Genomic DNA, 15,980 nt, shown 5'->3' on the forward strand with positions numbered 1-15,980 from the left:
GAGGTTCACCAGACTGATCCCTGGGATGGGGGGATTGTCCTATGAGGAGAGATTGAGTAGACTAGGCCTATATTCTCTAGAGTTTAAAAGAATGAGAGGTGATCTCATTGAAACATACAAAATTCTTACAGGGCTTGACAGGGTAGATCCGTCTCTGCTAACTCCCGGGCAATTTCCCAGGAACCGGCAGTGGCCCCACCCCCCCAGGTGAAAAGTGTCATGCCCCCCCTAGAGGCGCTAACGGGTCTCTGAAAAAGAGGCCATGTTGCCCCCCTAATATCTTCTTATCTGGCTCGATGTCAAGTTTTATTTGATAACGCTCCTGTGAAACGCCTTGGGACATTTTAATACATTAAATGCGCTATATAAATACAAGTCCTTGTTGTTGATGAGGATTATGATTTAGTGACAGGGTTTCGATGTGTCAAATGCAATCAAATCTTTTTTTTACAGTTTCCTATAAGTGCTACTTTTTACAATTTTGTGTGTTATACTGCATTTCCTTTTCAGTTTTACCCTGAGAAAATCACGGGGATACCCTGAAATTACCAGTGCCATGAGCAGTAAAATGACGGATGGCTGGTATGTCTGTCCCATAAAACATGAAGTGAATACAAGCATTTTTTTTGTGTAATCAGAGATGGCCTTCAGGTGGAATATGAATCACAACAGATTCCCCACCCACGTTGTGAGATTCCAGTCCCTTCACATGGAAGTGAGTTTATTCTATATCTATCTGCGCCAGCAGCTGTTTCTGTCAGTTTCAACCCTGGATCAGATTTCAGATTCTCTGTGCCCTTCTAACAAAAGCAGTTAAAAAACTACCAAACGCACACAGCAGCCATTACATTCAGAATCACTCTCTTTTCTAAATGTGGAACATTCATGCCGTTTGCCTTCTCATCACCTGTTTGTTTTATACAGGTAAGTTAAGTCTGATTCTTACTGAAAAAGTTTCAGTTTCCGTTCAGTTTTTGTGTGATAATGGAAATCTCTTACGGCTTAAGCTAATAGGATTCTTTGATCTGGTCCTAGACAGGACTGTTGTTTTAAATCGGTTTAAATTAAAAATGTTCTTTTAATCTCAAGAGAACTGAATTTCCTTTGTCGTGTTCAAAAGTAGACAGTCTTCTTTTAAATGATGTGCACAGAAACTTTGACTATAGTTTTTTCGTAAATCGGGACTTGCGATATTTACAGAAAGAACCACGCAAGATACAAAATCTGAGTGCAGTTGTTCTCTGTTTAATCTAAGATTTGCAACTGTTGTCCATTTTAGTTTGGGTGGAGAAACACTCCTGCAGCCCACAGAGAGCTAGCCATTATAGCACGAATAGCATCTACATTTAATCATCACTGTTCATGAGTTGACAATAACCAACATCAGAAGTCCAGTTCAGCATCTATCTAAAACTTTTTAGTATTTCCCAATAACCTGCAATAGGCATAGCTGGGGAACAGTCACAAGGAAAAGTTACAACTATATGTAGCAGCTACTTTTTAAGCACATTTTGTGCATTAGTCCAGGGTGACAGGAATCAGCTATGCGTTAAATGGTGTTTCCTTATTAAACAATCAATAATATTTTTTAATCATGATCACAAAACCAAATGAATATAATGAGACTTAAACAAAAACTTCAACAATTTAAATAATTGACAAAAAATGAACTTAAAACTAAGGTCATAGCAACAGGCATATTGGGCAATGGAAAGAACTAAATACAACCAATGTAGGACAATTAAGTAGATATAGATCCCAATGCTCTTGAAGCCAATGCAGCAGAAAAAAAGCTGTATAGTCCGGAGGTAGGGTATATCAAAGAGACCCAGAAATCATTGCCTATAGAGAATAGTGAAGCAGAGGGAGCTGAAGTTAGCGAATGTAGTAGGAATATTAAAAGGATCCAAAACTCACTGCTGTGTAAAATGCACCAGGCTGGGGCTAACAACAGACTGGGGCTAACAACAGGGGCTGAAAACAGGCCAAACAACACAATAGACTGAAGCCGACAACAGGCAGGAGCACAGCAACAGGCCGGGACCAACAACAGGCCAAGGCTGACAAGAGGCAGAAGCCCGGCAACAGATAGAAGCCCAGCATCAGGCCGGGGCTGCCAACAAGCCAAGGCTGGCAGTTGGCACTAAATCAATGTGAGATTTTTGAAACTCCTTTACGTTTATCTAGGTTATTTCTCATATGTTATTAATACAAAAATCCTAGATAAATAACGCAATATTATGAGCAGACGGTAATGGTATTGCTGAGAGCCCTAAATCTACCTTATATGAAAAAAGGGGTTGCATAGTTATACAGCGCCTGATAGTGGCTCTGAAATATGGCAAAGCTCCACATATACAATGAATTACACTGAAGTTCAGTGACTGTTGTTAAAGAGATTGCAGGTAATCACACCAGAACTCTAAATTCTGGAAGTTCTGAAAAAGGAATTATGATGGGGAGGTGAAAAAACAGAAAGTAGATCATAATATTATTTCCATCAGCAGTCGTACCATGAGGTCCGTACTCATTTTGCTGTTCAAGTAAACAATATTTTTTTAAATGTTGAAATCCAAAGGGATGAACGTCAAATTTAGTTAGGGGCTATGCGAACGACAACAGCCTGCAGTTATATTGCTAATTTAATGGTGTAAAGCATCCTAAGCTGCGTCACAGGACATTATCAAAATAAATTTGACAACATGACACATAAGGAGACATTAGGGCAGGTTGGTCAAAGAGGCAGGTTTTAAGAAGTGTCTTAAAGGAGAAGAGAGAGGTAGAGAGGCTGAAAGTTTTAGTGAGTGAATTCCTGAGCTTAGGGTCCAGGCAGCTGAAGGCACGGTGGAGCAATTAAAATCGGGTTTGCCAGAATTGGAGGAGTACAGAGATCTCATGGAGTTGAAGGGGTTGGGGAGGTTACAGAGATAGGAAGGGGCGAGGCCATGGAGGGATTTGAAAACAAAGATGAGAATTTGAAAATGGAGGCATTGCTTAACTGGGAGTTAATATAGGTCAGTGAGCACAGGGGTGATAGGTGAACTCGTAACTCCAAGTTTTGGATGACCTCAAAGGGGCTGCACCCACTCCCAAAAATAAGAGGGAACATTGCGGGTGTTGATGAGGAGAGAAAACCGTTAACAATATCAGCTAACAAGGGGGCCAGGAAGGCAAGTTGGGTGTTCAGCAGTTTGGGGGGAATAGGGTCGAGAGTGCAGAAGCTGGGTCCCTTGGACAAGATGAAATAAGAGAGGGCACGAAGGGAGATAGGAGAGAAACTAGAGGAAGATACAAGTTCTAGGCTAGGAACGGGGTGGGGGGGGGAGGATGTTTGGCTTGGTGAGCTCGGAGAGGGAGGGAAGCAGAAGAGGCAGCTGAAAGGTTGGTCTCAATCTTAGTGACAAGGACGTCCATGAGCTTCTCCCACATGTTGTTGGAAATGAGGGTGGAGGAGACAGGTGATTGGAATCTCTGACAAAATTATAGAATTGGGAGTATATAAGCTACCATGGAAGATTGAAAAAAAGCCCCAAGATTACTCAACACCAGATCCTTGCAGGAGAAATGAGCAACTGTTCTGGATACTAATCAGAATAGTTAATCAGCATACTGAGAAACTCTCCAGTTACACAACTACAGCCTCTCAAATCACAGCAAAATAAAGGAAAAAGAAAGTCATTTATAGAAATACATAATGAACTACAATGCATAATCCATTTTAAAATGAATTAAATATTCACAAAAAACTATTATACTTTGGGAATAAGAACTTCAAAAATGTTGTTAAAACTCATTGGGATAGAAATTCACCCCCACTGGAAACCGGGCACACCTACCGTTTTCTAAGTGTTTTTACCATCACGTCAGACGAGGTGGCCTCTTGATCCATTTTCAACTCTTTGGCAATTTTTTTGGAGCGAACTGGAAGTCAGTCATAATGGGGACGGAAGTGCGACGGTAAGTACTCTATAGGGTCGGATGTGGTGGGCGGGACAGAGTCTCCGCTGCTGAGCGGTGCTGATGTCAGTGCACATGTGTGTCACCACGTCTCTCCCCGATTTAAAGGGGAGAGAAGCAGCGATTGGGCCACTGGGCCACCAGGGAGGGTTTTGGCTGGGCCAGCGGCCTGGCACCCAAGAGAGGCTGCCAGGCTGCCTGTTGACGGCCCGGCTGAACCCAGGGCCATAATTGTTCGAAGGATCAGAAAGTCGCCCGACAAAAAAAAACAAGGCAGCTGCAGCAATGTGCCCTCCCCTTGAAGGGCCGCCGCGCTGCCGTGGCTCACACAGTGAAAGGAAGGTGCACCGACACAAAAAGCTGTCGTGGCACTGCGTGGCGGACCTATGATTTTTTCAGCTAACTTTCACATGAGGTGCCATGGCGGTGCGGGAGATGGGCGGCGCATGCTTTGATGATGCGCTTCGGACGGTCGGCAGCTGCGGGGGGGAAGTGGGGACCGCCAGAAAAATCCCCAAGGTGAATTTCGATCGTGGCGGCCATTGGACTGGAAGTCGGCGGCTGCTTGACTCCGCCGCCACTTTCTGGCGGTATGTGGCCTTTTTGGGAGGCTGAAATTCGGCCCTATTAGTTAAATAACAGTAGATTCCCCATGATGCTGCTCATGGTACGTCAGGTGATATGCTATTTTATAAGAATGGGCATGTTATTCCATGTAATACATTATATATTATCCTGCTATTAAGTTGGAAACGTGTCTCTTTAAGCCAACAAGATCTAATTGCTGTTAAGTTATCAAGTCTCAGGTCAATCAGAGTTTAATAGTTTGGTGAAGGGACTGTTCAGGGTAAGGTCAATCAGAGTTTAATTGCTGTTCAGCCTGAAAATCAGAACCCAACATGAGATGTCTCGCTGTCTTTTTCTTTTTTTCAGTGTGATTACCAAAGTCATTTTTTTTTAAGTCACAAGCTATAGATGTTCTGACTCTTGTTTTGATAAGATATTTCAGTTGGTGGGGAAATTTCTCTATACATTCCAAATGACGGGTGTTCTTTCTCCTTTTGTCTGTAGGATGTTCTGGTAAGAATGATGAAGAGAGGCTGATTAACGATCTTTTAGTAGTCAAAAAGTATAATAAAGATGTACGGCCAGTCCAGCAGAAGGATGAAGTGGTGAACATTGCAATTGGTTTAACCCTCTCCAATCTCGTTTCATTAGTAAGTCAACAGCTATTCAGGGGCATTGCCCCCTCAGTCCACTAACACAACATGTACAAATTGCCAATTAAGTGAAATCAATTACATTTTTACATTCTATTGTGTTTCTGCACAATGAAAGCACTAACTTTAGAAAAAATTGAATTAGTTAGCACTCATTATACAGTTCACTTTTACTCTTCCACCCATTTTTCATATTTTATTTCTCTCTATAGGCCCCAGAATGCATGAAAAAATATTTAAATGAATAACTGGTGCAATTTACCAATTTGGTGCCAGGGTAGCATAAAAACTGAGATCAAAGAAAGTTATAGGTGCACGGGAGCTCTTGAAGGGGAACAGACTTTGTATCTTTTTCAAATGTATACATTACAGGTACTTACAGTACTGTGCTATTTTGATATATGTTTGCCATCTGCTTCAAAGACACCTGACAATCTGCAACATATGCATGGCACTACCAATGACATTCAAGGTCATCACTGCTCTCAACTTTTCTGCTATTTAGAAAGGCTGAAACCATTTTAACTCCCATATACATTCACTTACTTTTAAGTGTCACATACTATTAAATTTTCCCAGCAGTCATATAAAAACTGGTGGATTGCTTGATATGTCGCCCATGAATCAGACATTGTCCCTTTGTCCGGGCCAATGGGGGTGCAAGAAGAGAGGCCCAGGGATGCTTGTGCACAAATCTTTGAAGGTGGCAGGACAACTCAACAAAACAGTTAATAAAGCATGTGGGATCCTGGGCTTTATAAATAGAAACCTAGAGTACAAAAGCCAGGAAGTTATGCTAAACCTATAGAAAATACTAGTTCGGCCCCAGCTGGAGTATTGTGTCCAATTCTGGGCACCACACTTTAGAAAGGACATGAAGTCTTTGGAGAGGATACAGAAAAGATGTACTAGATGTTCCAGGGATGAGCGATTACAGATACGTGGGTAGGCTGGGGAAGCTGGGGTTGTTCTCCTTGGAGCAGAGAAGGCTAAGAAGATATTTGATAGCGGTGTTTAAAATCATGAAGGGTTTAGACAGAGTAAACAAAGAGAAACTGTTTCCAATGGCTGAAGGATCGATAACCAGAAGGCACAGATTTAAGGTCATTGGCAAAAAAACCAGAGGAGACATCAGGAAAAACCTTTTCACGCAACGAGTGGTTAGGATTTGGAATGCACTGTCTGATAGGGTGGTGGAGGCAGATTCAATATTAACATTCAAAAGGGAATTGGATAAGAACAGATGAACATAAGAAATAGGAGTCAGGAGTAGACCATTCAGCCCCTCGAGCCTGCTCCACCATTCAATAAGATCATGACTGATCTTTTACCTCAACTCCACTTTTCTGCACTATCCCCATATCCCTTGATTCCATTAATATCCACAAATCTATCGATCTCTGTCTTGAATATACTCAATGACTGTAGCATCCACAGCCCTCTGGGGTACAGAATTCCAAAGATTTACCACCCTCTGACTGAAGAACTTACTCCTCATCTCAGTCCTAAATGGTCAATACTTTTTTCTGAGTCTGTGACCCCTGGATCTAGACTCCCCAACACTGGGGAAACATCCTCCCTGCATCTACCCTGACAAGCCCTGTAAGAACTTTGTATATTTCAATGCGATTACCTCTCATTCTTCTAAACTCTAGAGAATATAGACTTAGTCTTCTCAGCCTCTCCTCAAAAGACAATCCCCCCATCCCAGCAATCAGTCTGGTGAAGCTTCGTTGCACTCCCTCTATTGCAAGTATATCCTTCCTTAGGTAAGGAGACCAGAACTGTTCACAATACGCCAGGTGTGGTCTCACCAGGGCCCTATATAATTGCGGTAAAACATCTTTTTACTCTTAATCGTAAATCCTCTTGTAATAAAGGCCAACATACCATTTTCTTTCTTAATTGCTTGCTGTTCCTGCATTATAACTTTCAGTGATTTGTGTACAAAGACACTCAGGTCCCTCTGAACACCAACATTTCCCAATCTCTCACATTTTAAAAAAACTCTGCTTTTCTATTTTTCCTACCGAAGTGGATAACTTCACATTTCTCCACATTATATTCCATTTGCCATGTTCTTGCCCACTTACTTAGCCTGTCTATATCCCCTTGAAGCCTCTTTGCATCCTCTTCATGACTTACATTCCCACCTAGCTTTGTATCATCAGCAAACTTGGATATATTACATTTGGTCCCCTCATCCAAATCATTGATATAGATTGTGAATAGCTGAGGCCCAAGCACTGATCCTTGCGGCACCCCACTAGTTACAGTCTGCCAACCCGAAAATGACCTGTTTATTCCTACACTCTGTTTTCTGTCTGTTAACCAATCCTCAATCCGTGCTAGTATATTACCCCCATGAGCCCTAATTTTGTTTAATGACCTCTTGTGTGGCACCTTATCGAATGCCTTCTGAAAATCCAAATACACCACATTTACTGCTTCCTCCTTATCTATTCTGCTTGTTACAACCTCAAAAAACAGATTTGTCAAACACGATTTCCCTTTCAGAAATCCGTGTTGTTCTGCTCAATCCTATTATTATTTTCTGTGTGCCCTGTTACCATGTCCATAATAATAGATTCTAGCATTTTCCCTACTATAGGTACTGATATCAGACTAACTGGTCTGTAGTTCTCCATTTTCTCTCTCCCTCCTTTCTTAATAGTGAGGTTACATTTGCTACCTTCCAATCTATGGAATTTTGGAAGATGACAACCAATGCATCCACTGTCTCAATAGCCACCTCTTTCAAAACCCTAGGATGCAGGCCATCAGTTCCAGGGAATTTATCGGCTTTCAGTCCCGTTAATTTCTCCAGTACTACTTTTTTTACTAATACTAAGTTCTTTCAGTTCCTCATTCTCGCTAAACTCTTGGTTCTCCACTATTTCCGGGAGATTTTTTGCGTCTTCTTCATTGAAGACAGACACAAAATATCTGTTTAATTTCTCTGTCATTTCCTTATTCCCCATTATGATTTCTCCTGTCTCAGCCTGTGAGGGATCCGCATTTACTTTTGGTAATTTTTCCCTTTTCAGATTCCTATGGAAGCTTTTGCAGCCTGTTTTTATGTTTCTCGCTAGTTTACTCTCATATTCTATTTTCCCTTTCTTTATCAATTTCTTGGTCCTCCTTTGCTGAATTCTAAAATTTTCACAATCCTCAGGCTTACTATTCTTTTTGGCAACATTATAACCCTCTTCTTTTGATCTAATATTATCTTTACGTTCCCTTTTTAGCCACGGTTGGACCACTGTGGGGTTTTTATGCTTTAAAGGAATATATATTTGTTGTAAATTATGTCTTAATTCTTTAAATGCTAGCCATTGCTTGTCTACTGTCATATATTTTAATGGAATTTCCCAATCTACCTCAGCCAACTCGCCCCTCATACCTACAGTGGTTGCTTTGTTTAGATATCAGACCGCAGTTTCGGATTTAACTAAACCACTTTCAAACTTAATAGAACATTTTATCATATTATGGTCACTCTTCCCTAAGGGCCCCTTTACTATAAGGTTATTAATTAATCTTTTCTCATTGCACAATACTAGATCTAAAATAGCCTGTTCCCTAGTTTGTTCCTCAACATACTGATCTAGAAAACTATCTTGTATACATTCCATGAATTCGTCCTCCACACTATCACTGTAAATTTGGTTTGCCCAGTCTATATGCAGATTAAAGTCCCCCATGTATTACCCTTGTTACATGCGCCTCTATTTTCCTGATTTATACTCTGCCCTACATTACAACTAATGTTTGGGGTCTATAAATAATTCCCACCAATGTTTTCTGCCCCTGTTTTTTTAGCTCCACCCAAACTGATTCTACTTCTTGATTATTCGAGCTACGATCCTTTTTCTCTACTTTCTTTATCCCATCCTTTATTATCAGGGCTACCCCTCCTCCTTTTCCATTTTGCCTATCTCTTCTAAAAGTTAAGTATCCTGGGATATTTACTTCTCAACCTTGGTCATTTTGCAACCACGTCTTCATAATAGCTATTGGATCAAACCTATTAATTTCTATTTGTGCTATTAATTCGTCTATTAAGTAGTGAATGCTTCGCACATTCAGATATAGTGCCTTCAGCTTTGACTTATTTCTATTCTTCCCTGATGTCAATCTAGTCACTGATGTCTTATAGAAACATAGAAACATAGAAAATAGGTGCAGAAGCAGGCCATTCGGCTCTTCGAACCTGCACCACCATTCAATATGATCATGGCTGACCATGCAATTTCAGTACCCCACTCCTGCCTTCTCTCCATACCCCCTGATCTCTTTAGCCGTAAGGACCACATCTAACTCCTTTTTGAATATATCCAACGAACTGGACTCAACAACTTTCTGTGGTGGAGAATTCCATAGGTTCAAAATTCTCTGGGTGAAAAAGTTTTTCCTCATCTTGGTCCTATATGGCTTACCCCTTATCCTTAGACTGTGACCCCTGGTTCTGGACTTCCCCAACATTGGGAACATTCTTCCCGCATCCAACCTGTCCAATCCCATCAGAATTTTATATGCTTCTATGAGGTGCCCTCTCATTCTTCTAAATTCCAGTGAATATAAGCTTAATCAATCCAGTCTTTCTTCATATGTCAGTCCTGCCATCCCAGGAATCAGTCTGGTGAACCTTCACTGCACTCCCTCAATAGCAAGAATGTCCTTCCTTAGATTAGGAGACCAAAACTACACACAATACTCAAGGTGTGGTCTCACCAAGACCCTGTACAACTGCATTAAGACCTCCCTGCTCCTATACTCAAATTCTCTAGCTATGAAAGCCAACATGCCATTTGCTTTCATAACTGTCTGCTGTACTTGCATGTCTACTTTCAATGACGGATGTACCATGACACCCAGGTCTCGTTGCACTTCATCTTTTACTAATCTGTCACCATTCAGATAATAATCTGCCTTCCTGTTTTTGCCGCCAAAATAGATAACCTCACACTTATCGACATTATAGTGCATCTGCCATGTATTTGCCCACTCACCTAACCTGTCCAAGTCACCCTGCAGCCTCTTAGCATCCTCCTCACAGCTCACATTGCCACCCAGCTTAATGTCATCTGCAAACTTGGAGATATTACATTCAATTCCTTCGTCTAAATCATTAATATATATTGTAAGTAGCTGGGGTCACAGCACTGAACCTTGCGGTACCCACTAGTCACTGCCTGCCATTCTGAAAAGGACCCGTTTATTTACACTCTTTGCTTCCTGTCTGCCAACCAGTTCTCTATCTACGTCAATACATTACCCCTAATCCCATGTGCCTTAATTTTGCACACCAATCTCTTGAGTGGGACCTTGTCAAAAGCCTTTTGAAAGTCCAAATACACCATATACATTGGTTCTCCCTTATCCACTCTACTAGTTACATCCTCAAAAAACTCTAGAAGATTTGTCAAGCATGATTTCCCTTTCATAAATCCACGCTGACTTGGACCGATCCTGTCACTGCTTTCCAAATGCGCTGCTATTACATCTTTAATAATTGATTCCAGCATTTTCCCCATTACTGATGTCAGGCTAACCGGTCTATAATTCCCTGTTTTCTCTCTCCCTTCTTTTTTAAAAAGTGGGGTTACATTAGCTACCTTCCAATCCAAAGGAACTGATCCAGAGTCCATGGACTGTTGGAAAATGACCACCAATGCATCTACTATTTCTAGGGCTACTTTCTTAAGTACTCTGGGATGCAGACTATCAGACCCTGGGGATTTATCGGCCTTCAATCCCATCAATTTCCCTAACACCACTTCCTGACTAATAAGGATTTCCCACAGTTCCTCCTTCCCACTAGACCCTCAGTCCCCTAGTATTTTCAGGAGGTTATTTGTGTCTTCCTTAGTGAAGACAGAATCAAAGTATTTGTTCAATTGGTCTGCCATTTCCTTGTTCCCTGTTATGAATTCACCTGATTCTGACTGCAAGGGACCTACATTAGTCTTCACTAACCTTTGTTACTTTCTCTGTCCCTTCCTGACCCATTCTGCTTATTTTTACTCCAAACTGCTCTGCTCTGGAGCCTTGACATTTCTCTTGTTGCTTTTAAATTCACTCTTCCTTAATCCTCCCATCACCCCCATTCCCCCCTCCCCCCCCACCCCCGCAGCCCCCACCTCCCCCAGCTGCTCATTAGTTTCAAGTTCTGTCCTACAGCCCTAGTTATTCGACTCGTCAGGACACTGGTCTCAGCCCGTTTTAAGTGGAGCCCGTTCCAACACAACGGCTCTCGCTTTCCCCAGTACTGATGCCTGTGCCCCACAAAGCAAAACTCCTGCCTCCCACACCACTCTTTGCACCACGCATTTACCCTCTAATCTGCTTATCCCTATGCAAATTGGCGCATGGCTCAGGTAACAATCCAGAGATTATTACCTTTGAAGTCCTGCTTTTTAATTTGGGACCCAACTCCTCAAACTCTCTCAACATAACCTCATTGCTAGTTCTACCTATGTTATTGGTTCCTACATGGCCCAGGATAACTGGATCCTCCCCTTCCCACTCCGTTCTCCTTCAGCTGCGAGGAGATGTCTTTAATCCTGGCACCAGGGCAGGCAACACAACCTTCGGAACTCCCAATCGCGACTGGAGAGAACATTATCTATCCCTCTGACTGTAGTGTCCCCTACCACAACAACGTTCCTGCGCCATGGTCAGCTTGCTTATCCATACTGCAGGTTTTCCCTCATCCACACAGGCAGCAAGAACCTCATACCTGTTGGATAAGGACAAATGCTGACGCTCCTCCAGCTCGGCACCTGGGGTCCACTTACCTGCCTGAGTTGCATTAACACCCTCCTGTTCCTGACCACTAACCAGACCTGTACCACTACCGAAACTAAGGGGTGTGACTGCCTCCTGGATCACAGTGTCCAGGTAACTCTCCCCTTCCCTGATGCCCCGCAATGTCTGTATCTCAGACTACAGCTCAACAACTCTCAGCTGAAGTTCCTCAAGATGCAGGCACTTACTGCAAGCGTGGTTGTCCTAGATCGCAATGCGCTCCACAAACTCCCACATGTTGCAGTTGAGGCACACCACCTGCACTGCCATCCCTATAATTTAATTACATTTGTATTTAGGTAACTTAGTTTACAGTTTAGTTTCTTGACTACTTAATTGATCTCGATTAAGTTATAGGTAATGAAATTAAATATCTACCTGTAACACAAAGCACTACAAGTAGTGTAGGCAAAAAGCAACAACTCCTTCCCCACTTCTCCAAATTCCCACTCTTTCCAAATTCCAAAATAAAACACTTTGTTTAAGTACACTCCATTTAATGCCACTCTGTGCAGACCGGCAAATGAAGGAGAAAAATCTGCAGGGATAAGGGGAAAGAGCAGGGTAAGGGGGTCTAACTGGATTGCTGTTCGAAAGCCGGCATAGACTCAATGGGCCGAATGGCCTCCTTCTGTACTGTACATAAGAACATAAGAAATAGGAGCAGTAGGCCATTTGATCCCTCGAGCCTGCTGCGCCATTAAATAAGATCATGGCTGATCTGATCTTGGCCTCAACTCCACTTCCCCACCCACTCCCTATAACCCTTGTCATCACTCCCTTATCATTCAAAAATCTGTCTATATCCACCTTAAATATATTCAATGACCCAACCTCCACAGCTCTCTGGGGTCGTGAATTCCAAAGATTCACGACCCTCTGAGAGAAGAAATTCCTCCATATCTCCGTTTTAAATAGACGACCCCTTATTCTGAAACTATGCCCCCTAGTTATAGATTCCCCCACGAGGGGAAACATCCTCTCTACATCTACCCTGTCAAGCCCCCTCATAATCTTATACATTTCAATAAGATCACCTCTCATTCTCCTAAACTCCAATGAGTATAAGCCCAACCTGCTCAATCTTTCTTCATCTCAGGAATCAACCTCATGAACCTTCTCTGAACTGCCTCCAGTATAAGTATATCCCTCCTTAAATAAGGAGACCAAAACTGTACGTAGTACTCCAGTTGTGGTCTCACCAACGCCCTATTTTATGATTCTATGAATTTATACAGATATTCTAAATATAGAAGTGAGTTGACTTTACAAAATCACACAATGTTAGTTACTTGGAGGCCATGATGTTTTGCAGCCCTGTCAGCACTATTACAGGATTATATAATTGGGCTGTTTGTAATTGAGAGAGACAAAAATTCACCCACTGTAGTATTAAGTTCTTTCAGAATATCACACGTTTAACATTTTTCCAGTTTTATTGCCTGCCATGATATTGAAGTGTTTAGTGAATTCTATTTCTCATGCACTTATCCAAGAGAAGCCCCATATAACCATTGAACGGACACGAACTATGGATGCAAACTGGCAAAAAATATATATTCTGCACAGGAAGGATCTTCATCAAACCGAAGAGGTTCTCAGGCAGCATCATGGGATGGCTTTGTGGAAATTCATTAAAGTACACCGGAAGGTGTGAAGCCCTTAGCATATGACCCTCATGTAGGTCTTTCATACATGCCTAAATGAAATGCAATTAAATATATCAGCTCTAATGTATTTCTGTTTTCAATTCCTTATAGAAAGAAGCTGATGAGACTCTGACTACAAATGTATGGATCGATCATGTGAGTAAAGGAACCTGCCCTGTACCATATTTCTGAACTCTCTTTACATTTTGTAAACCTGGGCACTGACAAACCCAACCTTTAACAGATTCTAAAACTTCTCTACCAAATCTTCTTTTAAAATATCAATACCATATGAATGCATTAATGACATTATATTAAATTTCTCTGCCCTGTATTTTAGTGAAAGTGTTAATCTATTGATAGTAAACTGGTGAATGTCTTCATTAAGATAACAGACATAATCATCATAGACAGTCCCTCGGAATCGAGGAAGACTTGCTTCCACTCTTAGCATGAGTGCTTAGGTGGCTGTACAGTCCAATACGAGAACCACAGTCTCTGTTACAGGTGGGACAGACAGTTGTTGAGGGAAAGAGTGGGCAGGGAGCCTGGTTTGCCGTACGCTCCTTCCGCTGCCTACGCTTGATTTCTGCATGCTCTCGGCGACGATACTCGAGGAGCTCAGTGCCCTCCCGAATACACTTCCTCCACTTTGGGCGGTCTATGGCCAGGGACTCCCAGGTGTCAGTGGGGATGTCGCACTTTATCAGGGAGGCTTTGAGGGTGTACTTGTAACGTTTCCTCTGCCCACTTTTGGCTCATTTGCCGTGGACGAGTTCCGAGTAGAGCGCTTGCTTTGGGAGTCTCGTGTCTGGCATGTGAACAATGTGGCCTGCCCAGTGGAGCTGATCAATTGTGGTCAGTGCTTCAATGCTGGGGATGTTGGCCTGGACGAGGACGCTAATGTTTGTGCGTCTGTCTTCCCAGGGGATTTGCAAGATCTTGCGAAGACAACGCTGGTGGTATTTCTCCAGCGACTTGAGGTGTCTACTGTACATGGTCCACGTCTCTGAGCCATACAGGAGGGCGGGTATTACTACGGCCCTGTAGACCATGAGCTTGGTGACAGTTTTGAGGGACTGATCTTCAAACACTCTTTTCCTCAGGCGGCCGAAGGCTGCACTGGCGCACTGGAGGCGGTATTGGATCTCGTCGTCAATGCCTGCTCTTGTTGATAGGAGGCTCCCGAGATAGGGGAAGTGGTCCACGTTGTCCAGGGCCGCGCCATGGATCTTGATGTAGACAGAGGAACTACTGGGCAGCATGATTTCACCTCATTGATCTTTTAATGAAACCATACTTTATGGGATGTGATCCTCTCCTCATTTCCTGTGCAACAATTAATTATTTCTTAATTAAACTTTAACCGTGTATTTCCCTCAGTACAGTTAATTTCCTAGTTTTTATAAAGATTTCAGCTTTTACTGGAGTGCTCCCAGTGTCATGGGAACATCAAGATCCACGGCGTGGCCCTGGACAACATGGATCACTTTCCTTATCTCAGGAGCCTCCTATCAACAAGAACAGGCATTGACGACGAGATCCAACACCGCCTCCAGTGCGCCAGTGCAGCCTTCGGCCGCCTGAGGAAAAGAGTGTTTGAAGACCAGGCCCTCAAAACTGTCACCAAGCTCATGGTCTGCATTTATTCTCAAGCAACATCATTAAAACAGATTATCTGGTTATTTATCTCACTGCTGTTTGTGGGACCTTGCTGTGCACAAATTAGCTGCCACATTTCCAATATAAAAACAGTACCTATAATTCAAAAGTACTTCATTGGCTGTGAATCACTTTGGGGTGTCCTGATTACCTCAAAGTAATTTCAGTTTTATTTTGTTGTAAATTGCTATCTGTGTACTCTATAGGCATTGCAGTAGCTATCTGAATTATTTATTCTCTTTTAAAAAATGCTTTCTGTGGGAACGAGGGTTCATATTACCCGAGTACCTCGATGTCCTTTCTGGACTGTTTGTGGGACCAGCACACAATGAGTTAAAACAGATTTCTGCTGAGCATGGAATTGTAAATTGTGTAAGGGGGTACAGAGCAAAACTATCTCCACAGATCAGAAGGCTGACCTGCGTACCTATCAGGTCGGGGATCAGGTCACTTGTGGTCATGGTAATAAAATGATCGGAAGAGTTTATAACCATGGTAATAATGGGGGAAAATTCTGGTTGGAGGCTTCCTTCGGACGAACTCCTCCAATCTGGAAAAATGTTGCGAAAATACCTGGTGGTCACAGAAGCGCCTTCGATTCCGATCATACGGGGAGATGACTTCCCTGTACGTACAAAAATGCTGGAGTCACGTGGGCCTGGACCACCAATCACTAGGTAGT

General features: G+C 42.5%; 1 protein-coding gene across 1 annotated transcript in view; it reads left to right on the forward strand.

Annotated features, from left to right (window-relative positions):
- Positions 1-269: 269 nt before the first annotated feature.
- chrnd (cholinergic receptor, nicotinic, delta (muscle)) overlaps positions 270-15,980 on the forward strand; it is an 83,562-nt gene continuing 67,851 nt past the window's right edge. Inside the window, exons 1-3 of the mRNA XM_070883401.1 lie at positions 270-924; positions 5,029-5,174; positions 13,748-13,792. Of these exons, the coding sequence (XP_070739502.1) occupies positions 873-924; positions 5,029-5,174; positions 13,748-13,792 (243 nt within the window). The 5' untranslated portion in view covers positions 270-872. The remainder of the gene's footprint in view (positions 925-5,028; positions 5,175-13,747; positions 13,793-15,980) is intronic.

The sequence above is a fragment of the Pristiophorus japonicus genome, chromosome 6, assembly GCF_044704955.1.
Source record: "Pristiophorus japonicus isolate sPriJap1 chromosome 6, sPriJap1.hap1, whole genome shotgun sequence".
Taxonomy (NCBI): Eukaryota; Metazoa; Chordata; class Chondrichthyes; family Pristiophoridae; genus Pristiophorus; species Pristiophorus japonicus.